The sequence below is a fragment of the Agelaius tricolor genome, unplaced genomic scaffold (assembly GCF_023055355.1).
Source record: "Agelaius tricolor isolate 1412-34295 unplaced genomic scaffold, bAgeTri1.0.p SCAF_11, whole genome shotgun sequence".
NCBI lineage: Eukaryota > Metazoa > Chordata > Aves > Passeriformes > Icteridae > Agelaius > Agelaius tricolor.
In genome coordinates this window covers 12,086,704-12,111,508 of record NW_027269271.1, presented here as the reverse complement: position 1 = coordinate 12,111,508, position 24,805 = coordinate 12,086,704, and the positions used below count along the sequence as shown (strand labels likewise).

General features: G+C 37.0%; 1 protein-coding gene across 2 annotated transcripts in view; it reads left to right on the top strand.

The window, feature by feature from the left end:
• Window positions 1–24,805, top strand: part of LOC139594275 (uncharacterized oxidoreductase YtbE-like) — a 45,861-nt gene that overhangs the window by 6,048 nt on the left and 15,008 nt on the right. Inside the window, exons 2-4 of one of the 2 annotated variants that reach the window (XM_071436139.1) lie at window positions 2,912–2,987; window positions 7,131–7,379; window positions 13,812–13,913. In XM_071436139.1, the coding sequence (XP_071292240.1) occupies window positions 13,892–13,913 (22 nt within the window). In that variant the 5' untranslated portion in view covers window positions 2,912–2,987; window positions 7,131–7,379; window positions 13,812–13,891. Of the gene's footprint in view, window positions 1–2,911; window positions 2,988–7,130; window positions 7,380–8,539; window positions 8,577–13,811; window positions 13,914–24,805 lie in introns of those variants that run through there. The other variant, XM_071436140.1, reaches the window with a different exon arrangement.

The window sequence follows — 24,805 nt, the reverse complement described above, 5'->3', positions numbered from 1 at the left end:
GAAACATTTAATCAGAAGTGTTGTTTATTGCTCAGTTTAGTTTGCACTGAGGGGAGCTGGGTTGTTGCTGTTCTTGGAGCTCACGAACACAATTAGTTACCAGTGGGACACGTGGTGAACCTCCAGGAGGAGGATCTGTCATCATTCATAATTGCACTTTGCAAGTAAAGAGCACTGGTATGATGTCAGAAATTACCCATCAGCTTGAATTAGGATGTCTCAATGGTAATTATTGTACATAGCTTTTCATTGTGTAAAGCGATGAGTCACTACAAATCACAGTTCTCTTTATAATTTTTCCTATAATATTATCTTTACGGTATTTTAAGTGGCTTTGCATTATTGGTCTCACATTCAACTACATCTTAAATTTGCTGTCCCTCTACATAACTGGATGTTGGCTATGTGTTATCATAAATTATTTATATAATTTATATTTAAGTCAACCTTTCACAGCAGAAATTATTTTGATAATGTTCTAATTAAGTACAAAATATGGGCATAGTGGTTTTTTTTTTTGATCATTCTTTTTTGTGAAAGTTTTATAGAGGTGAAAAAATTTGTCACGGGTTTGCCTCATTTGTAGTATTTGTCTCATTTGTAAAGTATCTCCAAATGTCTAATGTTAATTAATTAATGTTGTCCTTATCAGATAGTCTAAGGACATGTTTTAAAAAAGAAGGAAAATAATATTTTTGTTCAGTCTGTTTATTTGCTGAACATAGTAAATATCCTCATAGTTATGAAGTTAAAGGTTCTATCAAGGTATGGTAAGTATTGAAAGAAGTTTCAATTGAGTTAAGAAGGGAATAGAATGAAAATAATTTAAAACTGGTTCACACCAGCAATTCTTCGTGCACTATTAACTGCTAAGATCTAGTCACAAAACATTATTCTGAGGAGAAAAGGTTTAGTGAACCCTAGAAATTGGATTTGATTTATGCCAGAAAATCTGCCTTTTCACTGCTTGAGATTTCTATGGAAGGAAGCCACAGTCTTTTACCAAATGGTTTCTAAGGTAACATCTTATAGCAGAGCATCTGAAACCAATTTGGTTGTTAATGAGAAGTAGTTCTCACGGTGGTGGGAAAGTGTGGAGTGAAAGAAAGGCTTTAAGATTTGGCAGTCTGTCTGTAAGGGCATTTAAATAAATGTGTGCTGCTGCTCTGCTTATGAAATTTTTACATGGTTTACACATTCATAATTGCCTTCCAAATGTACAGTTCTCCTTCCAGATTTTATTGATAGATTCTGCATGATTAAAATATTTGACTACTACAGATGAATAATTTAAATAGCTGGCACTTTTCCAGTGGAAATCTCTTTACTATTGCTGAAAGAAAAATTTGCATTTTTGGGGTGATAGTTATTTCTGCTGCCAGAAATCCATCAGTGAATTGGTGCCGTATCAGAGCAATAGCATCCACTGATATCAGATGCACTTGCAGACTTCCTGGGATTGCTGTGAGACACATTCTGAGAAGTTATTCTAGTACCTACTCTCTGTCTAGGGTTCTGAGGAGATAAATGGTGGGTCAGTGAACAGAAATGTGTGGTCATTTTACAGTAGATGATCTGAATATCCTCTACAGTCAGAGCCTCTTTGGGATGGAGGGAATAGAGTGCTTCTGTCAACAATGGCTCGTTGCCATTTCTTCCTTCCTCTCAGGAAGAGAGAAAACCAGCAATTCTGGCTTCCCTTTCCCTGGATACATAATAAACATGTAATGGCTCTCTCCTACCCTCTTGCCTTGAGGCAAGGCTGTATTCCTGCATTTTGTTTCATTGCCTGTGTAGACTTGCCTGAGTAGACTTGCAGAGTTTTAAATCATGCTTGCTTACTTTTTTTGTTCATGTTACTGAATTCTGTTAGTGTGTTCTGAGTCGCACAGGGGGAAAACAGTCCTCTGTTAAGCAGTGGATCACATTTAGCAGACAAACAGGCAAACAAAAGAATAAGAAACAGAAGCATTACCAAAGTAAAACTTACATACTAAAAAACTTAAATCATTCATAATCCAAATAACTTTTACAGAGGCAAGAGAAACTTGCCTTAAATGACTGAGTTTTAGATAAACCTGTGTGCTGCTTTTGTTCTGACCAATTATAACCCATTGATTATATAATGGGAGTCTGCTCAGTGTCTTTCTGTTATTGTTGATGGTATCCTACCAGTTTTTCCAGAAGCCCGTTGTCTCCATGGGCTCCATTCCCTCTGGAGTAGCTGCCCTATTTTATATACACATTGGGTGCCAGTCTTATACTCTGAATAAAATATCCAAGTTATTTTGTAAAAGTAATTGTTATAAATTTGGATCTCTTACCTTGAAATAGTCTCTAGTTGCCTCATGAAAATTGTAGAGTGCAGTAACTTCATAGCAAGGTTGACTTTGGTTTCACCTGGTGCAGAAGGAAGCCTCTCTAGAAATCTAGGGAGAGGATGCTTGAATTTTGTCATCACATGCTGCATAGGATTTTCAGAGTAACTGACACTGTTAAGATAAAACTATGCCAAATAGTTTACTATGGCAAGTTTACTTGGGTTCTAGTGCTGAGGTAGTAGAAAGTTAATGTGGCATTATTGACTTGTCTGAGAGCAGCTGTAGGGAGAGTTTTGGGTAATATAACAGAAAGAAGGGCTCCAGGAGAAAAGTCATTCAAGGAGAAGGTCATTCTGATCTTTTGTTGATTGGCTAGGACACAACTGTGCTTTTATTTTATTTTATTTTTTAATTTGAATAAAATAATTTATTAAATTACATTATTTAACTGCTGCTGCTAAAGGGAGAACTTGTTTTGCTCCATCTCTTGCACAAAATTTAGTGGGTTTTCCTCTCTGAGGAATTACGAGGAATGATTCAGGTTCATGAATAATTCTGAAACTGTACTCTCTTTTTTGGCCATTTAACAGTCTGAGTCAGCTTGTCAGAGGATCATATGAATACAAAATCAGAAGGAGGATATAAGACAGACAGCAAGGACAACAAGTAAGGATTGTCTGTCTCTGGGACTTTCCATAGAAGAGGCATGTGGTTTTGTGAATGCCTGAGCAGTTAACCTGGAAACGTGTTATATGTTCATTTGCATTATGTATGGCCATTTCATGTTTTATCATCACATTTTCTCATAAGGTAATTAGGAAATCAAACTGTATGAACACCAAAAAATTCAATATATTCATAAGATGTGTTATATTGATGTAATATTGGAATAGTAGAACTAAAACTAACAAAATCAGGTGTTTCAAGCCTGGTATGGTATGAAATACCATAGATACATGATGGGTGTCTAAAAGTTGAGAAGAGAATGAGCTTTTGCTTTTGAGAGTTTTTAGGTGATTAATTTGAGGTAAAAAATCAGCAAGGAATGGTATTTTTACAGATGTTTTCTTTGTCAACTCTAAATTTAGTACTGATGTCAGAAGATCATTAGTCTCTGATATGATCTCTAAATATTCTGGCTGGGGTATCACCAGCAGGAACTTTCCTAATGTTATTCCACTGAATTCAAGTAGCCAAAATTATTCATATCATTGGAATTTTTATATGTTCAAATGAATAATTGTTTCACATTTCACAAAAAACTTGACACTTTGCCACAAAGGGAGGGAGAAAGCAGGGAGAGAAAGCAGATCCTGGTTCTGTTTTGAAAAACTGTTGGTGCTTTGGATCTCTCTCTGTAGTTCTACAGCTTTGTGAGGGAGAACAGAAAGTTTAATGAGGCTGAGAGCTGAGATTGATTGTGCATAAATCTGGGAGGGGGGATAGCGGGTGGTTTGTTACTTGTTTTACATATTTGGTGGGGTCGGGGGTGGAGATGTTGCTGGTTTTCTGGTTTTGAGGGGTTGGGGGTGGTGTTGCTGATTGGCATGTTGGGGCTTTTTCCCCTGTAACAACTGCATTGTGAACAGGAGTCTGCCTTTCTAATAATCTTTGTATCATTTTATAGATTGTCAGAGCATTTTCTCACTCCGGTTTTGATGGCAGTGTTCTTCAGGGTACCGGGAAAGTGATGAGTAACTGTGACAAAATAACAGTGTAAGCAGTTAAGCCTGCTGTCCATGGATTTGTGTCCTCTGACCTATCCATATTTTCACTGCAGTATCCTTGTCCCTTACAAGCACCAATTTTTCACAAAATCCCTAGAAATGTAATTGTCTTGCATGTTTTGCAATCTGTCAAATTTGGCTTAGTTCAGTCAGTGAGGTGACAGTGCTGTTTCCCTAGGAAAGAAGTTAAAATATTAGCTAAAAAATAGGAAGCTTTTCCAAACTTACTGGTATTTGACATAGTTTCTTGAAAGGACCTCCTATTTCTTATCAGCAAATTCTAGGGAACAAATATATTAAATAATTTTAGAAACTGGAAGGAGATGGAGAGGGTGTAGGTTCATAGTAGTTTTAAATGCGTGATTGGATTCTGTCTTTTAATATATATGTGCAGTGTGAATTACATCTCTATGAGCAAAGGGGAATCCCAAACATCTGAGAATGTTAATGTGTTCAAATAGCATTGTTTAAATTTCTAATGGAAAAAGAATTAGAAAGTTCAGTCCCTTCACTTTCGTTATCCTTCTGCATCTATGACTTGTAACTTCTTTGATCACTTGTGTAAACACAGGAAAACTGTGGTTTCTAAAGTCTAGAAGTGTTCTATTAGTAGCATAATTAACTTATCAACCTATTGTTCATGATTAAGCTGGCTTGCAAAGTGGTAATATTAAGTAATTGTTGATTTCTTTTTGATTACTGTGTAGTGCACCAGGACTGTTGTAGTTCATTTTTAGGCATAGAAATTGAGATAATTTCCTCCAGAGTGATCTTGCTGCTTTATTTCTTGTGTAACAAATGTGCATACCATCACTGAATGGGGAACAATAACAAAATTATTCTGATTTTTGTTTCTTAACCACTCTCTCCCTTTAACTTAAAGGGTTAAATGTAAAAAAAAAAAAAAAAAAAGTTGTTTGTCCTAAATGTTCTTACTGAAATCCATTATGCATGAAAAGAGTCTGAGTCCATTTGCAAGACCTCTAAATGAACTCCATTCATTCTGTGCTTAGAAATGTCCATTCAGCCAGAAACAGACACAATAGTTACAACCTCATTTATTTTGCACCAGTACCAGCATATTAAAAGTGAAGGGTTTGTTGTGAAGAAATATAGTAATTTTTCTGTGCTAGTTATATAATTTTGTAATAAAATTCCTTTAGGATTTCAATATTGTAAAATTGCATATATATTTTCTTTGCCCATAAGTATAATGTAGTAGCATTGCTGTCATCTAAAATTCTTAAACGTTCATGAAGATTTTGAAATAGCTATTTTGAAAACCAACTTGACTTAGCTGAATGTAGCTTGATTTAGCTTATTTTGATGTAAAACATGTTGTAGAGACTTTTATTTCTAGTTGTCTCAGAAATTAAGCCAATTAGAAATCATAATTAGTGGCTATGAAAAAAATATTTAAAGTTTTGTCTTTTAGAACATTGAAACTTTGTTTATGTTTGGAAAGTAAATTATTTACGAATGCATGTCAGAATTGTAGGAATGTAGTATTATAGTTTCATCGCTTTCAAATCCATGAAGTCAAGAGTTTTATTCTTGACTCCAACTCCACATTTTGTTGGCCTCAAATGTAAAGTGGAAATTGTCCTTTTGTGTTTAGCAGGATGTCATGATCCTGATGTGTATGGGTGGGAGATCAGACCATATTATATCTTAGTTTAAATGACTTCGAGCGCTCAGCAAGACTCACTGGTTTTCCTTCTAAGATCAGGAATGAGCCAAAATGATAAGCATTTAGGAAAACCTGGTTCACCTTCCATGCAAGTTGGACTTTTCTGAGTCCTCCTCATTGCTGCTGGTTGCTAAAGCATGTGAGAACGTCCTGCAGCCTCCCCTGGGCGTTGCTGCCCCGCTGGGCTCGGGGGCTCTGCGGAGCAGCACCTGTGGAGCTTTCAGTGGGGGCCTCTTCCTGCCAGCCTGGCTGGCCAGCCAGGGTCACTTCCATAATGTGCAGGTTAGTGTTTGGGGTGGAAAGAGAAGGGTAAGAGCAGGTACAGATTTCACTTTAAATAATTCTTTGGAGTCCTTTATTCCTTTATTTATTTAGATTTAGCAGTGGCTAAAGCCCTGCTGCTGTTCAGGACTGTGCAGGGCCTTGTCTCAAGTCGGTGAAGGAGCTGTTTTGTGCTGCCTGTTGTTTACAGCATGAGGGCCTTTAAGGACTAATCATCAGCTTGGAAGGGGGTGACTTTGGGAACTGACTGAGCATTTCCTCCAACAAACTGTAGAAAATACTGTTTGTGGGAAGTGTGTGGACTGAGGGTGAATGGGTGAGGGGCTCATGGCAGGAAAAGCAACTAACAGGAAAGGGTAAGTAGAAACATCATCCTCCTTGCTCTCAACCAGTTCTTTATCTGAAGTCCTCCTGGTGGTTGCTTTTCCTGCTGAGTCTCCTCCTCCTTCCGTCCCCTTGACATGCAAAATACAGATCCAGTGAATCCCCACACAATGACAGTAACAGGATTTTGTTGCTGAAACTCCCTGCATGCCCATTCTGTAACTCTTTTGTAGGATTCCATTGTTTTGGTTACTGCTGAATGTGACATTATGTGACTGGCACCTGCACTGTGGCCCAGCCTGGGATTGTACAATGCAGTAATGATTTCAAGCTACCAGGAGTTCAACAGAGTAAAGGTTTCAGGATATGCTTTTTGAGAAGTAAATGGTATTAAAAGTTGATCAGGTTTTTGGGTTTTTTAAAATACTCTAATTTGTAACTGCTATGCTTCTGTATGAAAATTAAAAGATATATACTAATTTCCCATAAAAGATGTGTTTTCTCTTTGATGATTTTCACCCTAGCTCCTTAAATTACTTTTTTACAGTTAAATGCTTTTGATATTTGATTTTGATGGAATTGCTTCTGATCAGCACCAACTTCTCCTACTTCATGTATTTTCCAAGCCTAAAGATCAGTCGGTTCCCGTTTCTTTACTACGAGGCAATGAAAATTAAATAAGAAGCTTTTGTGACAATATTTTAAAAAATAACAATTGAAAACAATGATAAAATATGCCCCTCATAATTCACTGCTGACAATTCACTTCTGCTTTTGTGTGTTTAGGTACTTCCCACCGGGGTGGCTATTCCCATGGCGCGGTGGTCCATGCCCTGCAGAAATGTGGCATTCGTCACATTGACACAGCAAAGAGATATGGCTGTGAATCCCTCCTCCAAAGGGCCATCAGAGAGAGTGGTGTGAAGAGAGAGGACCTCTGGATAACTACCAAGCTGTGGCACAGTGATTATGGCTATGACAACACAAAAAAGGCCTGCTTGGAGTCGTGTGAAAGACTTGGTGTTGAATATCTTGGTATGAATCTTTACGTATAGCTCATTTGTTGTGCTTTCCATGGGAGGACTTGCAAAGATGAATGAATTCCGAAAAAAATTTGTGTAGTACAGATGGGTCACAGAAACCAAATTCTGCCTTAATTTACACATTTGTGGGTTTCTTGTTCCATTTGTTCTCTAGGTAGTTCACATGTGTACGATTTGGAGTACAGAGCTTTTTCTTGTTGCAAATGTTTTGTAAAGGTATTTTTTATTATTAAATTACTTGAGGAAAAACTACATCAGTTTTATATTTTGCTAAAATCATCCAAAACCTACGAAACAAGGATTCATAAACTTTACAATAATATATTGGCAACAGGGTGACAAAGATGCCTAGTTTCTTCTGTGATGTTTTTTTTTCCTCAAGGAATGGGGGTCCTTTCTAAAACTTACTTCGTAGGCCTTTTAACTTTTTAAAATTCTGAATACTACCTTTGGTTTGGTCTGTTTGATGGAATATTTTTTGGAGAAAATGTTAGAAGTATCTAAAAGAATTTAGAAAACTAAAATTAAAGCTTAACTAACACTGCATTTGTAAATTTACCCTGATCATAAACTGCTCGTTGCCTAAGATGTGATATTGTTACTCCCTTACTAGACAGGCAGAGTTGCAGTAATGATGCCAATTAGTTCTTTGCAACAGGTCACAGGCGTGGAGACACCTGTAAATAAACATGATATTTGCATATTTTAGCAATAAGCAGACTTCAATGAGGAAGTGAATTTTGCTGAATTAATAATGTATAATATCAATGGCAGCTGTGTGCTGTATTCACTGCCTTTTTTTACTTGAGTACTTCCCAAGGTGAAGAGAGAAAAACCTGTATCTGTTAAAGACTGAGATACCTGCACTTCTTTGGCTCCATTTCTTCTGGAAATGTATCTCTTAACTTCTCCACAGATACAAAATAATACAAAATAAATGAAAAGTCCTTTTTGTTTTTCCTGTGCAAATGCAGGTCACTGCAATGAGACTTTAATAAAAAAAGTTTTGAGCCCTGACTTTCTCCTTTAAACTGAGAAATAACATTATTCCTCCTCTCTGTTTTCTGCTTGTTATATTTTGTTTGCTTTCTTTTTTCTTCTGCTTGCTCTGGCACTGGTGCTGAATGTTGATGAGAGGAAAACTTGACTCAGTTCCAAGAGGTCATTTGCAGTGATTCCTTCTAGTACTGTAAGTTGTTCTTTTTATCTCAGGTAGTAGATTAGAGTAGATGCTCACACAAATACTGAGTTTCTCCTAAGAAGAAATGTTTAAAAGAAGAAAAAGAATATCTGAGAGCAAGAAATGTGCTAATGCTGTCACTATGTGAGTGAATCCTTGGAATAGCATAAACAGAACTTGTTTGTCAGATGTGTTAAGAGCTGAAACTTCTTCTGCACATATTACTAAGAGCAATTTAGGAATGTTACAACTGCCTGCACAATTAGTCTCCATACTAGATTTTTCCTCATTTTTTATATTTTGGTTTTGGTTTTTTAATACTCTCAGCTATCTTCCCTCCTTCTTCACCTTTCTTCGACTGATGTGGAAGACTGTGTGATGTCTCAAAAATTCCTACAGTTGTTCCTGAACCACTTAGTCTGCCATGGTGACCTAAATCATATTTATATGATCAAAATAAATCAGAATTCCCCTGATTCCTTCCATAGTATTAACCAAGTATGTGGGGGTTCACATGTTCTATAAAGATACATAGTTTATAAAGAAAACTGAAAGATCCTGAATAATATATCTGGGATGTTAGATCTTTATGTTGGAGGGAAAGTTAGTAATCCAGAAGTGCAAAAAGAAAAAAGCTAGAGGAGCTCTGGCAGCTAAATGCACAGCTGAGATCTTTGTTTATGTTCATTTTCTGGAGGGTCCTTAGGAGTTACCCAGTCCATCCATAAAGACTGAATTAGAAACTTGAGAAATAATCTAACAGGAATTAATAAGTCTTTGCATTATCAGTATATGGAGTGTGAGCTGTTGAAAGCAGTCATGGCTTTTTAAGAGAAAATGTAAAATACTCCATATAAAATACTTGTTATGAAGCCTTTTCAATGAACACTTTTCAGACAAGTGATACTAGGAGAGCACTGTTCCAGGATTATTTTTTTTTTTTTTCAGCTGGAAGATTATATATCCATGGCATGATGGAAAATTGTATTATTTGTGGGCAGTGGTTGTAACAGATACTCTCCTCCTTGCATTTTCTAAATGTGATCCTCAACTAGCAGTAACAGTAAACCAATATGGAATGGCAGCAGATTTTACAGGTTTGGCAGTAGCAGAATACATTCCTTGGGATTTAGATGCAACCTCTAAAGTAACTTCTTGAATGCGGCTTTGTGGGTTACCAAATTCATAAACGATTTTATTTTCCTTCTGACTGTCCCGAGTTTGTCCCATTCAGGCAAGTCTGGCCTATCACAAATCCCCAACTGGAGCTGGACAAATGCTCTATCAGCAGCTTCACTGTCATAGATGAACCACATAAAATTAGGGTATTATCATAATTCAGACTCTGTATTGCTTCAAAACACTTTGTAGATTGTTTTGCATTGATCCTTGTTCAATAGAGGGAAACACAAAAAGAACAAAAAAGGATTGAGTGAGAAACAAAAATACATCATATCAATATTAAGTCACTGTTGAGAAAAGCAAGGAAATATGATTCCCAGCATTAAGACAGCTGGGAAACGTTGCAGAATATATTTTTGCTTTCAGGCTTGATAGAAGGTCAGGCTTGTTTTTCATACTACTAGGTTGTTTTAGTCAAATCTAACTTTTTAAAAAAATATTGTATTAGGGATTTTGCATAGAAATGCAAACTTTTATTTCCACAAAAACAACATGTTGGCTTTTAAATGTGTGAAATGGCCAGTTAAGAGGAAGTGTGTTGATTGTAGGTGCTGCAATAGGCCATTATATTTTAAATGTCTGTGTGAAAGCAGCTCAGGTGTTAGTTTTAGTTTTCCTGCACCACTGTGCATTGACATTTAATGACCTTCGGGCCCCCGCTCACGGCTGCACCATTACAGCCTGACTGTGTGCAAAGGATGTTTTAAAAAGCTGTTAAATATGAAACCAGATTGTGAGTGTTTGTAGGTTTTTTCCCTTCTTCCTCAAGTGCATCCTGATACTGTGAATCAAGGTGGATTTTTTGATTGAGGATTATTTTCTAAAAATACATTGTTGGAAGGCATCTCAAGATATTGATTCCTTTTTTCCACGCTACAAGGCACAGCCTCGTGTTCTCAATAAAAATGTAGTCTGTTCTTAAAAACCTCCTGTGATTACTAGAACTTTAGGCTGTTTCAATGATTTAAAGCTAATTTCTTGCCTCCCAAAGGAATTTAAGAGTGTTTGTGTTCTCACAGTACCCCAGGAGGGAAAATATTTTAAGCAGAAGAAAATGTGTGTGTGGGTGTAGGGTGTGAATGTGTGTACAAATTAAGATGAAATCACAGAGCTTGGTTTGTGAGGTGCTTGTTGTTTTTATTGGCCTGCAGATATGATGGAAAGTTTTCTAACAGCTGCAGTAGAGGTAAGGTCCTGGCTGTGCTGGGGTGCTTCACACATGACTGGCAGAAGGACTATTCCACTCTTTGTCTGAGATAAGGCACCTTTGCCCCACACCTTTCAGGAACACTTCTTGCAGTCAGGAAAACTATACTTTGTGATCCAGTAGATGCTTTCTAGTCCTAAATGCCAGTATTTTGGAATTTGAAGTAATTTTTATTTCAATGAAAAAGCCTAAATTGAAAGAAACATAATGGAAGGATATGGTCATGGTGTACCTGGTAAGAAAACCTTTCTTAAATAAAGGACCAACAGCTAATCTTGTTTGCATCAGAGGCCTCAGACACTACTACAGAGAAGGGGCGATATGTTGCATTGTTTTTTTTGGATGTTCAATGCCAGAGATCTTTCAGTTATTAAATCTCTTAGAAGTCTTTCTTTGGAGAATGTTTCAGTTTCCTGAGCAGAGTACAATGCATCTGTGTCTGTGGAAATCCATGATGTAACTATTTCGGTGAGCATTTCCACACTGTGGTGTCTAACTGAACAGTCAGGCTTTTGGAGAAGTAACTAGTGGTGAAATTCTGCTGAAGTTTGATTATTTTTGCTAAATGACAGTTTTTTTTTGCATAGTTAAGCGGTTCTTATTAGTCTGGTTTGGAGAATATAGCAAGCAGCAATTAAAAATATATAATTCTTCCATTTTTCTGGGAGGTAGGCATCAGATCTCAGTAACTTACACCTACTTCTAAATGACACTTGCTTTATAGAAGCAAAAAAGTTTCAATACAAACATGTCAGTCTCTATGCAGTAAGTAGCCCCAGTAGCATATATAATTTTGGATCAAAATGAGCACTTGACATTAGCAATTCATAATGCTAATCCTTTGTGTTTATATCTGATATAAATCAGTGGAAATTTTATTGGCAACAAAATGTGAGTAGTCCTGAGTTTTGAATGTAACCTCACCAAATGCTTTAATCAATATCCCAGTACTAGTTTTCAGTTAAAAGTCACAGAATTGATATTCCAAATCCATGTCCAATCCAAATCCATTTTAATAAATACAACTTCGTTTCTCAGAGAAATTAGTAAAGAAGTAATTATTGATAGATTGGTGATCAGCAAGACTGCATGTGGAATTGGAAGTGGATTTTATGGATAAAAGGGCAAAGAGCAAGCAACTTTCTCCTTAAATGGGATACAAAACCAGACATTGCAGATGATTATATAGGAGTGATTATTGGCTTGTCTTAGTTATTGTATTTAAAAAGCCTTAAGAGTTTAAAATTGTATTTAAATGGATTATTGATATCAGAAAGTGCAAATGTAGCTTGGGGATTTTGTGACACATCCAAAATAATGTTTTCCTTGCTACATCTCTAATGTATTTTGCTGTCCATAATTCTGTACTGTTCTGATTAGATTTTTAAGGTAAATAAAGCACTTACTTGTTGCAATGATGTGCCAAAATTGGAACCGGTGTATTGTAACAAATTTCATGGTACATTTTCATCTTAAATCAAGGTTGAATTTGTACTTCTAGAGGGGGAAAGCTAATATATCAGCCCACTGATTCAGTAATTGTTAGTGTAGCCCTTAAACTGGGAATAAAAGGCTTTTTTCCCCTTTTTTCCCCCCCTTTTTTTCATGATTCCCAAAGCAGAAGATCTGTATTTTCACAAATAGGTGCTGTAAATGAATGGATTGATGTATCCAAAGGACAAACACTCTTCTCATTGAAAACAAGTCTGGTTTTTTTATTTCTTAACTCTATTTGAAGTGCCAGAAAAGGAATATTATGAAGCACAAAGAAAATGGTACACATCTCAGTCATCTATTTATTTTCTTTTCCTGTTTTTCATCAGACTAATATATGCAGCAAAGGCCAAAACCTGTTTGACTGGGATACCTGCAGTTACCTGTTTAATCTGCAGTTGGAATTTGAATAGAAATGCAATTGTTTTCCAAGTATCTCTACATTTCTACTTCAGAATGTCTAGCAGTGTCTACAAACTTGTAAAAGAGTTATAGATCACTATTTTTTAAATTTAAGTCTGATTTGGAACTGAGTCCAGTAGATGTACATTTCTCAATGTTTTTCTCTTGCAGGAAGACAGCACACAAAGAGAAGGGACCAGTGCTGGAGGGGCAGCACTGGTCTCTTCTCTGTGGTGACCAGTGACCCAAGGGGTGGCATAGAGCAGTGTCAGGGAAGGTTTAGGTTGGTTAGGAAAAGGTTCTATGATTTAGAGATAATTTCATCAGCAGTAAATCTTAATTGTGTTTGAAATTGTGCTAACATTCCAAAAAATGTAATAAAGAATAATTTTGTTCCCTTAAAATATTCTTTATTAATTTTAAAAAATTTACAAAGGCTGACATGAAGTTTAGACAAAAAAATCTGTATAAAGAATGTGCTATACTTTCCAATAGAAATCCATATGTGGAAGTATTCTTTAGAAAGGAAAAAGACAGACCCACTGCTGAGGTTGTATAAAATATCTGCAGAACTGTCAAATATATTTATCTTCTGTGAAATGGAAGACTTGCAGCACTTAATAAGCAGTAGTCCAGTGACCAAAATCCTTTTGATTTAAACAGGGCTTGTTATGTGTGGAAAGTTTATTAAGTGCATATGTGACCATGAAATTCTGATTACAATGACCTAAGCATGTGGAACATGTGCAAGTCCTGCTACCCTTAGCTGTTAATGTGATGTTATAGAATTCATTTATTACAACTAACTGGATACATCCAGTAATGATCACTGAGCAGTGATTGGAACTATTATCATGATAATGTGTCAGGGGCCACTGGAGGGAAAATGCTGTCTCATGTGGTTTGATTATTTATTTTTGGACACTTTAATAAGCAGTCTGGTTCTATTTCTTTTTTAGATCTTTATTTGATTCACTGGCCTGATGCACAGGTTCCAGGCAAAAGCAATCGAGAGGTCCGAGCTGAAACCTGGAGAGCGATGGAAGAGCTCTATGAGAAAGGTGATCTAATAACCTAAGCTACCTCAGAAAAAGGAATTGTAGTGTGCTTTGGGATTGGGAAACTCATAGTGAGAGACGTTCAGAAACTTAATTTGAACTGGATGTTCATATTTCAATGGAATTTGGGTGTGTAAGTTTCAAAAATCTCTTTGAAAATTGCAGTATTAGCAGTTTGGTCCTGCTTGTAAATAATATGTTGTCAGATTCGGTCCATGAGATTAATAATGGTGTGCATCCTTTCTTGAGGAAATACACTGATTCATTGAAATCTCTATGCCACCACAGAACAGCATTGAACACTACAGAATGTCTTTGTAGTAACCTCCTTTTTAAGTATAAATCATGCAAAGTTTTGTCTCCTTTAGGTTTTTTTTTGTGACTGTATGATGCAATTTTCCAATTTATCATATGTTGTGGTATTTTATAACTGCATTTTGAAAGTTAACAAAATAAAATGTCTAGGTGAGAAACAAATACTCAACTGCAGATTCTTTGGTACAAACTTTTGGGAAGAATTTTCAAAGAATGGAGCTACTCTCTCAGGTTGGGATAATTCACTTTGATTTTCAGTGCACAGCAAGCTTCAGTTTATGATCATAGTTACAGGAAGAGTAGACTGTAGATTTAAGAGGAGGATTTTGCTCCTGAAGTATGCAGAATCATTAGAAATTATGTGAGAGAAGATCCTGTCATGCCATTCTTGGGCCATGTGGAGCACCCTGTTTACAGCTTCAGAGAAGTTCCACAGGTGGGGAGAAGACTTTTGGATGAAGTAATCTATCCACTGACCCAGAGCTGCTGAAATAGTGATTGCAGCAGGGGAGTTGTACAGAGGCAATCTCAGGCTGTGTGCCACTACCAGCTTTACCAGAGCCTCTTACACTTCAGTCCTTCCTTTGATTTGCTGTGCTTCTGCAAATGCAGAAGTAAATTATCTTTGATATATCTTTTGTTCTTTTTATATTGAGCATAAGGGAAGTTGCTAAAAGTGTTTTCTGCCATGTATGACATGACAACATTCAGTTTTTAAAGAAGTGCTTCACTCACCTAGTATTTCAAAGCATGAATAGCACTTACATCCAAAGATGGATTATTCCACAATGCATTTCATCTTTTCCACTGGGAAGGTTTTTTTCTGATGAGTATTTAAGCTACTGCATGCCATTTGTGCCTAGATATGCCATCCTTATTTGTTGCAAACAGGTTGTATTTTCCACATTCTATTATTATTCCTATCCTATGGGATTTATTCTGCTTTTGCATGCATCTTTGTGATGTCTTCTGTTTTACAGGATCTTCCTTTGTCTGTATCTTCCTAATGGAAAAGACTACGAGCAATTCAGTGGTCTTTTAATAAAACTCACTGGAAATACTATTGCTCTTTTCACAAACAGAGAGGAAAATTGCTTTTTGTCTTTGTCTCTATGCATGATACCTCTTTAAAGGTATCTCATGCTAGATTGTTTTCCCTTGTGGTTGCATTTATTCAATGTTTTTTTCAATTTCCATGTTGCTACTTTCAGTCTTTTTCTGGATTTAAGCATTCTGTGGACTCATGAATCATTTAGCTGAGGATAAATTTTCCAGCTCTGGTTGTTGAAATTACCTCAGATCATTTACAGGGGAAGGAAAATGTAATGGTCTAGTTGAGTCAAGTGCCTTAGACCCTCAACTTCCACACTTCTGCTTTAGGGGATACAGACTCTGGATGTCCTGACCATAACTATGTGTTCCTGAAACGACACGCAGATGTTGACCACTCTGGAGTTGGAAATGCAATGATTCCTGAGCAAAAAGTTAAATAATTTGTTTGCATGGTTAACCACTAGATTTTCCACTGAGGATTAAACACTTGCTGCATATCTTTGTGACTTGCTATGTGTTATGTGAGCAACATGGTTTGAATTGAATGTAGGATTTGGTCAAAATCTTTACTGGAGGAAAAGAATAAAATCTTCATTGATTAGGGGAAGAAATTGAAAGTTCTATGAACAAGGGAGTTCTTTGTTTTCTCTGACATTAGTTCAGGTAGTCATTGGTTTGTGTTTGGAATTCTGTTACTTTTTTATTTTTTGATATGGTTACTTTGGAAAAAAAATATAAACTAAATGCTTCATGTTCAAAGGTTGGCATTTTAAACAAATAATTTGCTTCTGCAGTCAATTCACAAAGGTAATATTGAAATTATTCAGCTATGAAGTGGGTTTAGTAGCTAGCTGTGTCCATCCTGAAGAGCATCTGAAAGTGGAGAGGCAATATCCACTGTCCTCTGTAGAAAAAAATTGGTGTTGTAGAAAGGTCTGCAAGGGTCATGCAAGATGGTTAAAAGTTGTCAGTATTGACCTAAGTGCTGAAGTCACCAAGAATTTGTTTAATCATTTCTCTGTATTCACGGGTGGTTTGAATGCAGGTATTTGTAAATCTCATTCTTCAATTTAAATCCAGGTTAGTATTTATTCTGCAAAATTCCACCTACCTGGGACAGGAAACATTATTTTAAAGTAATGTAAATTATTAATTATCTATTATTATTATCAATTAAACTAGAAGGAGAGTAAATAAAGTGTTAGTACTCTAGACTGTAAAAATCTGTAATGGAGATTTTTTTTTTAATATTATATTAACTTTTAGATAGGTCACATTGGTCAAAAGTTGACACAACCAAAATACCAACTCCATCTATATTCATAGCTCTGAGAGAATTTTTTAAAGGTATGTCTACAAAGATTCATTCAGGTTCATCTGAGAGCCCACACAGAGCTGCTGGGATAGACACAGGGCTGCTGTAACACAACTCACAGGGCTCTGGCCTCAAGTGTCTTCCCACCCTGAGGAGAGACAGAGCTTCTGGGTCTGTGCCCACTCTAGGTCAGTGTGCACTAATTTAAAAGACCCTGTCCCTAAGTAATATAAACTTTGTGCAACAAATTTCAAAAAATCTTAATATTTTTCAGAATTATTAAAATATATTTTAGGAAGCAGAAAATTTGCATGAAGAATTAAACAAAACTGATACTATATTGAGTCTGATTTTCATAAACTCCCAAGTTTTTTCATAAACTCTGGCTGTAGAGGATCTATTGTTGCAGGTTTATTGCTATTTGAAGGCAGCAGGTGCCAATGAACTTGGTGTGGAATTGGTAGATGTGCTTTCATTGAGATGTGTGGGCATCCTTGTTTACTGTTTCCTAATCCATAGCTGCTTGGTAATGCTTCTTATATGTACTGCTAATGCAGGTTTGGAGTTGAGCTGTAACATCAGAATATTATCATAAACAGAAAGTAGTAGTTTCAAGTGATGAGAGAGATCCTCTGCTATCACTGAATAATCCCCTCTCTGGTTTACCACTGGTTTTCTATTATATCAAAAGGGATTTGAGGTTAGCATTTTGTGAAAGACTCTTTTGTCCTGATATGATGTGTACTGGAACTATGAACAATTTACAATGAGAATCTGAGTAGTGTTTGTTGGGGATCTGGTTTCCCTCTCCAGCTGATTGCTCACCATACTGAAGTTTTGGGCTGCACTGCTTGCATCCAACGTGCTTTGGAAACTGAGGGGAATGTGGTTACTGCCCCAAGGCTGGAGTCTCAGCAACACTTGAAAGAAGGTTTCATGTTTTAGCACTGTTCCCTGTGCTGAATCTCCTGTTCAGCTGCCTCAGGCAACTGAGCAGCTATCTTAAGATCACACTTCAGGTTAAAAACAATTTCCCAGAATCCTGGCGGTACCATGACAGATATGAGAGCATGCCCAAAAATATTGCTAGGGATTCTAAAGCCATTGTTGTCTTTTACTGTAACAGTATGACATACTACATTAATTATCTGTGTTAAAATAACACACCCTGGAAGTTATACCTTCTTCAGTTGTTTTAATCCCTCTGAATTGCATTAGGAACATCCTGTGTCTTTCTTGTTTGCCCTTGAGCTAGAGAGTCTTTGGCTAAATATGTTCATCTTTTCTCCTGGCTAAATCCTTCACTAGTTTCTTAGAGTCCATTAAATGTTCTACTAGCATCTTTCCCTCTTTAACCTGAAATTTGTATGTTTATACCCTCTATCTTCTCTTTGCTACAAAGGCAAGATTATACTTTTATTTTGTTTTTGTATTATTCCTACTGTATAGACAGAGCCAAGTCATTAAAGTTGCTGGTTTTCATTAATATCTTTCCAGGGAAAAATGTGATAGAGTTCTGGTCAGCAAAGACAGATGGATATTTATGGTGGTATCCAAACCTATGGCTGTTGTATCATTCCATACCATGAATCAAGCAGACAAATTTTATGTATATTTCCCCAAATCATACAGAAAGTATTAGAATGCTTCCTTCTCATAGTGATGAATTACAACACTGCTTTATTCATGAGACTTTTGTGTGCTGATGAAGAAAGAATTCAGTTCAGAGATTTCTGTTTTGTCTTACAGTCTGTGTCTTCCATGACTTCAGACCTGGGATTTGCATGCATTTAGGCCTGACCTTGCTTCCAGAGGGAATTGTGCCAACTCTTACAGTGGTCCTGTAGCTTGGGGATCAGAATTCTGCACCTGGTCTTGATATTCAGCCCCAGTGATCAGAAGATGTTTTTAATGAACAACCTCCCGAGAAGCTTCTACTGATAAGCCATTGCAACTTCCTGATGTTGAGTTAAGAACAAATGAATGGCAGAGGAGAATTATTTTCTTTACTGGTTTTAGAATTTTAGTAGGTACCTGCAAGTATAAAATAAAGGATTTGGAATGGAATTTAGGATAGTATTTACTTACACTAAAAACTGCCATTAAAAATTCCTGTATGACTTCTGATAGACCAAACTGATAGTTCTCAAGTCATGGCAGAAAAGATCTTGTTGCTAAACTCATTTCTACTAGCTCTGGAAAACACAGTTTTAATAATTAATTTATTTAAATGCTGTTAAATTCTTTTTTTTTGTTATTATTGTTGTCTTCTCTGACTTGTTAATCTGCTGCAGTTTGATTGGAGCTGTTTCACAGGAGCCAGATAACCCAGGTTGCAGTCAGAGTGAAGAAGACTCTATCTGTGCTGCAGTGCTGAGAGGCAGAGAATTCTAGACCTGTGTCTTTGTTCAATAGCCTGCATTTGTGTTTTCCTTTAAATAGTTATGGGGTAAACACTACTGAGAGAAAAGGGAGGAAAAAAATTCTAAAACTTGGTCAGTGAGACATTTGTGCATAATAACTGGTTATTTCTGTTGTAACAGCTGAAATCAACTGGAGTACTTGTAATATCAAGGCTATGGTTTAAATTTTTGTGGTCTCAAAATTGTCCTTTTGTGGAATTATCTTCTCCAGTAGCTCAGAACAGAAGCCAGGCTGCCTGCAGAATCCATTCCAAGATATATACATTGAGTCATATATTCCCTTGACAGCTGCAACATTCCTGTGTAGGCATTTGTCGGCTGGCAGATGAAAGCAGGATGGCAAACTGCTCTGACATGGGCAATAGTCACTGTATGTGCTCACTGGTAATTGAGCTGTTCCTAGCAAAGTGACCCTTTCCATAAGCAGTGTCTCTGATGACCTTGATTTTGGCATTGTGGCCAGCCCATCATCCCAGGAAGCTTTTCCTACGCACATGCGATCATTACTCGTCCCTCTGTCTAAAAATGCTGGGAAGAACGAGGGCTCCCAGCCAGGGCTTTTGCCTGAACTTGGCAAGAGTAGTACTGGGGTGGTTGTTGTGGGTTCAGCTCCCACTAGAACTTACTGCCATTTTACTAAAATGGTTTGCTTATCTTTTTAATGTTTAGCAGTGCAGCTTCTGCTGACATGAAATATTCTTACTTGCATCAGAAATTCCTTGATGTGTCTTGACATATGTTTTTGTTATGATTATGTGTGTGATTTGAAGAGAGTCTCATAAAGTAACAGAAATTGTTTAGCCCAGTAATTAAAGCCATGTAACTTTGTTCTTGGAAAGAAGTTGTTTTTTTTTAAATTCCAAGTGAGAAGATATCTAGTCAACCTTAATATTCTTACCATCTTCCTTGCTGGGTGTAGACCAGTTCAGTCATCATATTTTCTTCCTCCATTTTCTATCTGTTCATAAAAGTAGGAGGGAAAAAGGTTCCGTGAATGGCACAAATTTCTAGCGCCTCCTTTGCTAGGTGACATACTCTGATTTAAGTCTGTGTGATGAACACCTGACAATTCAAACTCTTGTGTTACAGCTCCACAAAACATTTGCCTCGAGTGTGTTTATGGTAGTAGAAGTCATATGTGAATGTGTGTTCAGAAATTTCACTGAAGCTTTAATAAGCTATTGAATATTAAACCCCGAATGTTTCCGGGTGTGTCCTGCCTGGCTTCGTCTGGCCTCGCTGCTGGACCAAAGGCTGCAGCTGTGGTGTTTTCACCGCAGAGATGAAAATTTGGCCGGCTGGGTGCTGCAGCTGGGCACTCGGAACAAATCCAGGCAAAGTAGGAACTCAGTTTACCTCTGGTGGAAAAGGTTCAAGCAGCAGTGAAGAGAAAAGAAGCGGGTTCTGCCGTAGAGCTTAAATCCAGAGTTTTATTTCAGCATGGTAGACCTCTGAATGTGGTAACAGCTCCAGACAGACACCCCGGGCACATGGTCTCCTGTCCTCTTAAGCCCCGGGGCCAGGGGGAGGGGAGGGACAGGTGAGGGCCCTGGGTGGGAGCAGGGGAAGGGTCCTGGGATACAGACACTTGGACAGGCCAATGAGCCCAGACCTGAGGAGCATCTGCCAACCACACCATGCCCTGCTGGAATGTTAAGATTGATGGACAGCTCTTAGGCAGGAGGGCAAAAGGGGGACGGGGAAAGGTTGGTGCACCTGAGGGGGCTGGGACGGGTCAAACAGGAAACTGCACTGCAACAATAAGCAAAAGCAAGTGACTTGCCTAGAAACAGTTCTTTTTCATGCTGATAAAATTTGGTCAGCAAGATGATCTCTTGTGGGTTGTTTTTGTCAGAAGCACAGTTTTCATGAGGAGATGGTTTTAGATTGGTGAGGATTTGGGTTTTGCACCACATCCTTTTCATCCCATAAGACAGCAATAAAGATACAGGAAAAAAATGTTACACATATTTATGTTAAACATCATAAAGAAACGTTCCTAATTTTAGTATCTCATTTAAAAATAAGAAATTGCCATAGAAAAAGTTCTTTTGGTGCAGATGGGAAAGTGAGAATGAATCTAAACTTGCATTAACATCTGTGTTCATGTTTTGCTCATTTTGCTTGCTTAATGTCAAGGACTTAATGGATAATTCTAAGAGTAAAAATAAACCTTCAGAAGATTTTGTTTCATGACGTACTGTAGTGTGCAGTTTATGCCTTTCCTGCTAGCAAGTGAATCCTTTTTGTCAAAGCTGTAAATAAGCAAGCTCAGCAAAAAGATTTAAAGCAAATGGTCAGAGCTGTGTTCCCATACAGATGTGCCAAGAGGTCCCAGTGTGAATACAAGAACTCTTGTGAGGAAGGCAATGATGAAATATCTTTCAAAGGAAAGTCCTTGTCCAAAATAACTTTTTTTCTCAATAAATAATGTACATGATTGTGGAAAAGGCATAATTTATCTATTTTGCATATGTTGAAGAAAAACCTTAGATTTTTAACTATTTTAAATCAGTGTTGATTTCTTAACATCAGTTAGCTTGCTGTTATTCATAGCACTTGGGAATCATTATCCTCTCAGATACAGAAGTCCAAAAAGTATTCCAGTTCAGGAAACCATGCCATCATATCTATAGGGGCAACAAACTATGTAGAATATATATATACATTCTAATATATCTTACCTATGTTTGTAATACCTCCAAAGAGCTACTTTTAGGGGTGCATATACTATTCTATTATGTGGCTGAGTTGCTGATAATTTTGATCACATTTTCAAGTCACAGTGTATGGTAGCATTATTGAATAAGGTATGGTGGGATTGATTTTGTCCCATGTAGTGGATTGGGTTTTTTTAATCTGGTCTGGTTCATAATGTCAACTATAAGGATAAAAATATGTCAACATGACTAAAATAACATTGCATTGAAGTAGTTAGAATGAGCAGTCATGGTCAGAGACAATGTGTATTAAGCCAGTACTATGCTGTATTTTGCTGTTTAGTTAGTCATTTAGTTAGTTATTTAGTTGTGGAAACTGACTGCTTGTAATGAGTTTTCAGTCAGGAAGTTAACAATTGGACTTCTACTTATGCCTGCCCTCCTGTTGTCCTCATGCTTTATCATGGTTCACAGGGGATGTGTAGCAGGAGTGATGGTCACAGAACTTCAGACAAGCACCTGTACTGTGGCAGTGAATAGGCTAAAAGAGATCCTTCGGAGGAGGAAGTACAATTTCTGTATTTGCAGTTTGCCACAGTCTCCCTGTGTGTCTCAGAGAGGGGCACATAGCCTTCTAGTGTCAGTGTGCTTTAGCCTGTGCTGTGGGAACATGTGTTATTTCACAGATTTAGAAGTTAATTCCTCACTGATTCTAAGAGTAGTCTGCTTTATTTATCAAGGCTTTGGCTTTCAGTCTGCATGTGGGCCACTCTAAGCCTACAGCTTTGATTTAGCAAGTTATGCTAAAATGAAATCTTGTAGGGTTTCTATGAGTAGTGCAATTTACACCCAGTGTGCGTATCAGAGAGAATGTGGACCTTTCCAACCTGTGCAACCTTCCTTAATAAAGATACAGTGACTGCAGTTGACCTCTTGTGGAAAGTAGATCCATTTGTGTTTTTATTCTGTGGCCTGAATAGAAGATATAACAGAATGGGCACTGTTCACTCGACGTGGGAATTCTCCCTTGCTCTGACTCATGTAGAGCAGCAGGGAGGGGGAGGAAAATGGGCTCCACAAACCTGGTATCCAGTTTTGTAATTTACAAAATCTTTTTGATCTGAACTTTGTACATTTAATATTCTGGAGCATATTTAGAAGTTTGATAAAAGTCTGTAGTAGTGCTGGAGAAAGATAAGGCTCACTATTGTACTAAAACAGGGTCGTGGTGCCAAGACAGTATATTTATGTTTTTCTGTTGCAAGACTAACAGTGCCCATCAAACTTTGTATAATTTGGTATTATGCAGAGTAAAGATAAAAATACCCAGTCATTCTCTAAGTTGCAATACAAAATACTTTAAGCTTAATACTCAACTATATTGCAAACCAGTCCATTAGCATGATATAGTGCTTCACAGTAGCTGGGAGAAATACAGTGTGGTGAAATTACCCATGTGATAGGGGCCAAGATTTTTTGTGGAGAATAAAAAAAATCCTTGCTTTTTTCTCCATTATAATCAACTGTTATTTTGCCCATATGTTTTCTTATGTGTCTTGCAGAGTTTTATGATAGGCTTTCAAAGCTGGATGAAATTTTCTGTTCCAGCATTGTGGTCAGTCAGTTTTTAGCATGCATAAAGGAACCAGTGTTCCTACGTTTTTCTTTGAGCCTGTGAAGTCAGAGTCGCAAGGAATAGAACAAAGCCTCAGAAGATATAACAGGAGCCTTTGGGAGCTAATGGGGAATTGCAAACTCTTTGTTTATTGCACCTGGCACTTTCTCAAAATCTGCTTCATAGGGGCCAGACCAATCATTTCCTCAAGCAGATAAGGAGGATGCTTTCTCTCCGAGTCAAAGCTCTGTAGGTTTGTAAATAAGATAGTTAAAATGTATATTTTAAGAGTACTTTCTAGAGGAATTATAGCTAATATATTGCAAACTTTTATCTCAGGAAACCTGAACTTCAGGACTAGTTAAAATGGTTAAGTTAAAAAGAAGTATGGACTTCAAAACCACCTGCAATCACAACAGCTATAACAACATGTATTTTGCCTGAATTGTCTGAAATGAAGTTTTAAAACATTCTAAACAGGCAATAAATTGGAAAAAAAAAAAAAACACAAAAAACAGCCTGCTCCCATTTTCAAGAGCATTCTGGTGTTTTTGAGACCCATGGCAGGAGTGCTGAGGAGCTTACCTCTGTTGCTGCCCCATGAGAGAGGAAAAATAAGGAAATATGTCCCCTACATCTCCCAGGTTGTTTCCAGGCAATGAGTCAGGACCATTTTTCACAAATTTCTCAATATGCATGTTTTTTATTTCTACTGTTGATTAAATTCCACTAATTATAATCTGAATTAATCCAGAAGATGTAAATATGGACATAATTCTGTATAATCCTTTTCTTAAAGGCAGTCTTTCTGAGATTTGGACAATGCAGAGCAACTGTGTTAATTTTCCATCAGGCAAATAGAAGCAATTCTCTAGAGTAGAATCCATTGACTGATTATACAAATTTAAGCTCTTCTTTCCAGTGTTTGGAATTCCTGTTTCCATTATGCATTGAAATAAGATTTTTATTACAGTTAGACTGAGCAATTGTTTAATTGCTATTTATATTTTATATTGGAATTTAATGCAAAAGTCAAAACAATTTAACTGTCATGCAGTAAACTGTAACTAACACCAAAGCAATGGAGTTGACATGAAGGGTTCTAACTTCACCCAAACAAGTATGTGTATTTAATGAAAGTGAAATGTTTTAAGTGTATTCCCTTAAAAAAATTTCCCTTAAGAAAATACTGGTTTTATAAAAACATTGAAATTCTAATTATTTCTCTGTTTTCTGGGAGAATGTTTACTTTCTTGGCAGTTTTGAATTAAGCTTTCTCTGTGGGATATCACTCTGAACACATGAATGCTATAATACTGATTTTAGTAGGAATGATTCAGATGACTTTTAATGCAAAACATAAATGACCTGAAATTTCTTGATGGGAAATCTAACACGATGGAGCAGACTTCAAAGTTTCCTGTGAGAAATATGCTAGAAGCAAAACATCTTCAAGTATACTGTAGGGGGAAAAAATGGAAGCTTTTTGTGGAAATGTAATATTTCATGTCTGG